The following is a 7,161-nucleotide window of genomic DNA, read 5'->3' as shown; positions in this document are numbered from 1 at the left end:
AGGATAAGGTGTTCATAAGTGTCTCCTCATTGAGATAGAAATTTCCAGGTATATCAGGAATACTATTGCCAGTTGCTTGGGAATATTCTCCCCCTCATTTTATTTTCAGGAATAATATAAATACTGCAAAATACGATATCACAAGTGTATGAAAAAGTGGGTCTGAAGACACTTGTACAAGCCTTAAGTATTACTGTGCATTCTGAGGTTTAGGAGATGGGAAGATTTTCTGTTTCTACAGAGAATGGGCTTAGCAAATTAATTATCCTGCTATTTCCCCTTCAAGATTTAATAATGGAATTAGGGAGTGTCCATCATTTTGTATGAATGAAAAAACATTACATTTTAGCCTCCAAATGAAGAAAAGCAAGTATCAAGTTTCTCTGTGATTTCATTAAAGCAAACTAAGTTCTCAAATCTTATTCTATCTCTCTAACCCAAAACAAAGCTGGTCTGGTTCTAATGCTGTTTTCAAAAACAGAAAATCCTCCTTGTTACTATTTTATTTAAAAACTGACCCCAAACCACAACCCAATTTACATGCTATCTTTTTTTATCCACATATAAAATTCTCACAGCCAGCAAGGCAACTTAAAAGGGTTTCCAAAGAAATAAGCTCAACTCCATATTGACAGAATTACTCCTAGCCGTTATTTTGACATAAGTTTCAGTATCTAAATATTGCAGACTCCATAGTTTTCTAATATTTTCCACATAGAAGTTTCTAATATTTTCCACATAGTACCAACAGCTGCAAATCCAAGATATGAAAGATGTACTTAACCTATTCAAATGTGGTCTTTACCGTCTATCTAAAGTTGGCTGACAGGTGTTATATTCACAAACACCATGCTTTTGTGTGTGGGTTACAATATAAACTCCTTTCCACAAAGGAAATGCGTTGCAAAATTGATGTCTCAAGGCCACTGAAGTGACATTATAACTTCAGTCAAGCATTAAGGAGTTCATCATTTGAGTGTCCAATAGCATCTGGGTTTGAAAGTGGATCCAAGTCTGCAAATAGATTGAACCAGGCTGACATGTCTTGATTACCATTGTTGGGGGCTATTAAAAAAGAAAAAAACACATTAAAGAGGTTCAGTTTTGAAATCGTTTTTGTACCACATTTATGATTTTGAAGTAGGTGCTTCTTTTGAATTAAAAAAAATTTAAGAAAACTGACAATAATCTATCAACTATAATCCCCTTAGGAAGTATTATTATTATTATTAATATTGGTAGAGACTAGGGTTTCCCTATGTTGCCCAGGCTGGTCTGGAACTCCCGGGCTCAAGTGATTCTCCCGCTTCAGCCTCCGAGAACACTGGTTTTATAGGCATGAACCACTGCTCCTGGTTTAGGATAATTTTGAAAGGCAAATAGAGATAACTTCTGCTCTGATGAGGTGCCTCTATTTAAATGATTGTATGCTGCTCTGAGAAAGGAACTGAGTTAAAAGTGAAAAAGCAAGCAATACTGTGGTCTTCATAGAACATTTAAGATCACTTATAGAAGACTCTCAGATAAGGTTTAAAAGTAAACTTGTTCATACCAAGTAAGAAATGACATTTGTAAACACTGCTTCAAGTTGATTTATGTTTATTATAAAAGTGGTATTACAAAAATAGATATAAGGAAAAAAATTTCTTCTACCTACCACATTAGCACACCCAACATTGTTATGTCTTTTCCATATGTACTTTAAAATTTTTTGATGTATGCATTTTACATTATGCATTGTATTGCAGGTACAACGTCTTGCTCATCAGATCCCTCACATCTCCTTATGGAGACTGGAAAATTTTATTTCTCAAGATTCTACAAGTTGCACTGTAGCAGATATTCAAGAGTGTACATTTGGGCTGAGGGTTGGGACTAATAAAGAATGCACAGTGGCACAGACAGTGGGTCATCTCAGAAGTCTAGGCCCTTGAAAGCCAAGGAGTTGAGAAGGCAGGGTTGAGACCCAGGGGACAGTCTTAAGAGCTGGATGTGAAACCAGAGTCAGAGTGTGGAGGGTGGAAGGCAGTCCCAAGGCAGTCCTCTTTCACATCACAGTAACACTCAGCACCGGACCAGAGGGCTGGGGTTTGGGGTGTGGGGATCCAGAGCCCCAAGGATCAGGGCAGAGTGAAAGGCTTCACTCAGTGTGTCCAGTTCTGTTTCTGAGTACCCTGAAGTAGTCAGGGTACTGACTACTGGGATTAGTAGTCAAAATCTGGCTTTGAGTCCTGGGTGTAACACCTACTAATGAGTAATACTGGGCAAGTCATTTTACCTCAGGGGCTCTTGTCTCCTCATCTGTAAAGTAGTAACCATATGATTCATCATTATATCAGGATACTTGAGAGTAAATAGGGGCACTATTAGTCATTATGCCAGAAGAATAGATGTCACTAAGATAATACCTGACCTCCTTCATGCAGCTGTTGAGGAGTCCTGAAAAGTAGTATGTAAATATTGTACAGCATTATGCAAATGTAAGACAGTTTTATATTCATCAGTCACAATGGGAAATAAAGGTCTGTCAGTTACATCTTTTATAGAGGCTTTCCTTGTGTACACTATTACTGCTTCCAGAGATTCTTACAGGATAGCAAACAGAAAATGAATTCTATACAGAGAGAAAAAGCCCAAATTAAATGTAATTAATTTTCATAAAGTAAATACGCTCATAAACAATATCAGCATCAAGAAGTAGAACGTGACTGGGTATGGTGGCTCACGCCTGTAATTCAAGCACTTTGGGAGGCCGAGGTGTGCAGATCACCTGAGGTCAGGAGTTTGAGACCAGCCTGGCCAACATGGTGAAACCCTGTCTCTACTTTAAAAAAAAAAAAAAATTAGCTGGGTGTGGTGGCGCACATCTGTGATCCCAGCTACTCAGGAGACTGAGGCACGAGAATTTCTTGAACCCGGGAGGCAGAGGTTGCAGTGAGCCAAGATTGCAGCACTGTACTCCAGCCTGGGCAACAGAATGTGACCCTGTCTCAAAAACAAAAACAAAAAAAAACATGACTACTCCTCTGAAGCTCCCCTCATGCATGATACCCTGACACCCTTCCAGTCACTATTCACACACCCCCAACCCCAGGGAATGCCAGCGCAAATCCCATTCTGGTGTATTATTAACAGTATCACAGTAACGCTCATTAGTATATATTTTAGTCAATGGATGGATACGTTTCTGTTGGGTATGTACTTAGGAGTGGAATTGCTTGGTCACGGGGCATATGTAAAGTTTTAGTAGAAACCGCCAGTTTTCCAAGTAGTAGTACCAATTTACACTCCTACACACAGGTTTTGAGATTCTAGTTATTTAACATCCTTGTCAATTAGGGATTTTCTTTTCTGTTTCATTTTAGCCATGGTAGTAGGTAGGTCTTGGATTCCATTTTGCTTTAAATTTGCACTTCCTTAATGACTAATGAAGTGAGGCTCTTAATGAATGAATTTTAAAGTTGTTAAAATTTTCAATCTTATGGCTGGGCATGGTGGTTCACGCCTGTAATCCCAGCACTTAAGGACGCCAAGGCAGGTGGATCACTTGAGGTCAGGAGTCTCAGACCAGCCTGGACAACATGGCAAAAACCGTCCCTAGCAAAAAAAAATACAAAAATTAGCCAGGTGTCGTGGCACACCTGTAATCCCAGCTACTCGGGAGGCTGAGACAGGAGAATTGCTTGAACCCTGGAGGCAGAGGTTGCAGTGAGCCAAGATCATGCCACTGCACTCCAGCCTTGGTGACAGAGCATGACTCGGTCTCCAAAAAAAAAAAAAAAATCAATTTATTAAATTTTTGTTTGTTTTTGCTTTTTATTTTGAGACAGAGTCTTGCTCTGTCGCCCAGGCTGGAGGGCAATGGTATGATCTCAGTTAACTGCAACCTCCGTCTCCCGGGTTCAAGTGATTCTCCTTGCCTCAGCCTCTCGAGTAGCTGGGACTACAGGTGTGTGCCACCATGCTCAGCTAATTTTTGTATTTTTAGTAGAGACAGGGTTTCACCATGTTGGCCAGGCTGGTCTCGAACTCCAGACCTCGTGATCCGCCCGCCTCGGCCTCCCAAAGTGTTGGGATTAGAGGCATGAGTCACTGTGCCCAGCCTGTTAAATTCTTAAGTTTAGTCTTATTGTACCTTCTTGGTGAGTTTTTTTTTTTTTCCCCCTAAATTTTTCCTCAAAAATCAGCCTCAAGAATTATAGGTAAATACTGCCTTTGCTTTTTTGTGTTCATTTCTGAAATTTATTTACTTTATAGTGTCTGTTTTAAATGATTAAGCACAACTTGTTTTAGCTGGTTTTTAAAAAGAAAAGTACAGCTATAAGTTCTCTGAATCCCTGAGGGATGGCTGTATTCTGAACCTGCCAGTGTGAAATCTGTGCTTGGAATTCAGAGTTTTCCCTACTGGCTGACCTCAGAGTACTGGGAAGAATAAAATAGATTGCAGGAGTCCACACTGATATCAATGAATAAGTAAATAAGTAGGGAAAAAGGGAAAGCTTTCCCATTCAGTAGAATGCTAACTCGTAAATACAGAGGGAATGAGGAAATAGAAAGTCACCATTTGGCAACAACTACAGTACTAAATATTTCATGGAAGAATTATCAGTGAATGCTAAATTAGTGGGCAAAACTTCAGTAAAAACAAACCATTTACAGTATTTCAAAACACCTCCCACAAGATACTTACTAATTACAAAGGGAAAGATACAGTAGTCATTTTGTAATGGAGAAATGTGGCAGACACCACCGTAACCAAGTGATCAGGGTTAACATCACCAGGAGTGAAACAAAACAGACATCATGCACCCCCTGATAGGATTTACTAAGGCACAACACCATTCCTGCACTGGTAGCCCTGCCAAAGTGCATAACCTGGGTCTAATTATGAAAAAACATTAGCTAAACCCAAATGCAAGGAATATTCAAAATAAATGACCTACACACTGCAAAAATGTCAAGGTCATGAGACTCAAAAGATTGAGGAACTGTTCCAGATTAAGAGACTAAAGAGACTTTACTAAATGCAATGTGTGATCCTGGATTGGATCCTAGACTACGAAAAACTAAAATGAAATTGAGACATTAGTGGGATAATTGACAAACTCTGAATAAGGTCTACAGTAGATAATGGTCCTATGGCAATGTTAATTTCCTGATTTTGACTTGTACTGTAATTATGTAAAAGAATGTCCTTGTTTTTAGGAAATAGGCAATGAATATTTAGTGGCAGAGGGGCATCATGTCTGCTACTTAAACTATTGCAGTTCAGAGGAAATTTATATGTATATGATGGGGGGGTGGGGAAGAGAGAATATGGGTGTAAAGCAAACATGGTAACATTTTGGAAACCTAAGTGAAGAATGTATAGTAGTATTTTGTATTAACTTCTGTAGTCTTTCTATTAAGTCAAATTATTTCAAAATTTAAAGATACTGATATCACAAGGATTCAGAAGTCAGCCTGAAAGGGCTTCCACTGGCCAACACAGGAACAGTGTGAGCACCAAAATCAGTAAGTTCAGTGGTGATTATAAACCACTGAAAACATATGAATCAGGCCAGGTCCAGTGACTCACACCTGTAACCCCAGCACTATGGGAGGCCAGATGGGTGGATCACTTGAGGTCAAGAGTTCAAGACCAGCCTGGCCAACACGGTGAAACCCCATCTCTACTAAAAATTCAAAAATTAGCCAGGTGTGGTGGTGCATGCCTGTAGAGCCAGCTACTCAGGAGGCTGAGGCAAGAGACTCACTTGAACCTGGGAGGCGGAGGTTGCAGTGAGCCAACATCGCACCATTGCACTCCAGCCTGGGCAACTCTGTCTCCAAAAAAAACGACAACAAAAGAAAACATATGAATCTATAGTGATAATAAATAAATGAGCTGAGGATAAGAGAGGACTCTTGTTTACAGCAGAGTATTGAAGACTAGTGAAGGGAATGAATTATACCTCAGTAGGCTGTTTAAAAAATGTGATACATGGATGAACACATAACCAGTTGTGTTATATCTACCAAATGGAGTACTATTCCACCTTAGAAAGGAAGGAAATCCAGTCACTTGCTGCAGGATGAACGTTGAGGACATTATACAAAATGAAATAAGCCAGTCACAAAAAAGCCAAATACTGCATTATTTCAGTTGTATGAGGTATCTAAAGTAATCAGACTCAGAGAAAGCAGAATGGTGGTTACCAGGGACTTAGGACAAGGGGTTAAGGGGTATAAAGTTTCAGATTTACAAGGTGAAGAAGTTCTGAAGATGTGTTTCACAGCAGTGTGAACATGCTTAATATTACTGAACTGGAAAATGGCCGATTAGGAACAGCTCCAGCCTCCAGCTCCCAGCGTGAGTGACACAGAAGACGGGTGATTTCTGCATTTTTCAACTGAGGTACTGGGTTCATCTCACTGGGGCGTGTCAGACAGTTGGCGCTGGTCTGCAGGTGCAGCCCAACCAGTGAGAGCTGAAGCAGGCCGAGGCATCGCCTCACCTGGGAAGCGTAAGGGGGAAGGGAATCCCTTTTCCTAGCCAAAGGAAATTGAGACACACAACACCTGGAAAATCGGGTAACTCCCACCCTAATACTGCATTTTACCAAGGGTCTTAGCAAACAGCACACCAGGAGATTATATCCCACACCTGGCCCAGAGGGTCCCACATCCACGGAGCCTCCCTCATTGTAGTACAGCAGTCTGAGACCTAACTGCAAGGCAGTGAGGCTGGGGGAGGGGCGCCCGCCATTGCTGAGGCTTAAGTAGGTAAACAAAGCAACTGGGAAGCTCGAATTGGGTGGAGCCCACCACAGCTCCAGGAGGCCGGCCTGCCTCTGTAGACTCCTCCTCTGGGGACAGGGCATAGCTAAACAAAAAGCAGCAGAAACCTCGGCAGAGGTAAATGCCCATCTGACAGCTTTGAAGAGAGCAGTGGATCTCCCAGCACGGAGGTTGAGATCTGAGAACAGACAGACTGCCTGCTCAGGTGGGTCCCTGACCCCTGAGTAGCCTAACTGGGAGACATCCCCTACTAGGTGCAGACCAACACCTCACACCTCAAACAGCTGGGTACACCCCTGAGACGAAGCTTCCAGAGCAAGAATCAGATAGCAACACTTGCTGTTCAGCAATATTCTATCTTCTGCAGCCTCTGCTGCTGAT

At 41.2% G+C, this 7,161-nt stretch overlaps 1 protein-coding gene across 1 annotated transcript in view; it reads right to left on the bottom strand.

The window, feature by feature from the left end:
* Positions 1-375: 375 nt before the first annotated feature.
* The window catches only part of ICA1L (islet cell autoantigen 1,69kDa-like), a 96,297-nt gene continuing 89,511 nt past the window's right edge, over positions 376-7,161 (bottom strand). Inside the window, exon 15 of the mRNA XM_011949922.1 lies at positions 376-1,065. Within this exon, the coding sequence (XP_011805312.1) occupies positions 950-1,065 (116 nt within the window). The 3' untranslated portion in view covers positions 376-949. The remainder of the gene's footprint in view (positions 1,066-7,161) is intronic.

The sequence above is a fragment of the Colobus angolensis genome, unplaced genomic scaffold (genome assembly GCF_000951035.1).
Source record: "Colobus angolensis palliatus isolate OR3802 unplaced genomic scaffold, Cang.pa_1.0 Scaffold30, whole genome shotgun sequence".
In the NCBI taxonomy this organism is placed as follows: domain Eukaryota; kingdom Metazoa; phylum Chordata; class Mammalia; order Primates; family Cercopithecidae; genus Colobus; species Colobus angolensis.
The sequence above is the reverse complement of the archived record's forward strand: the minus strand, read 5'-3'. Positions and strand labels throughout refer to the sequence as shown.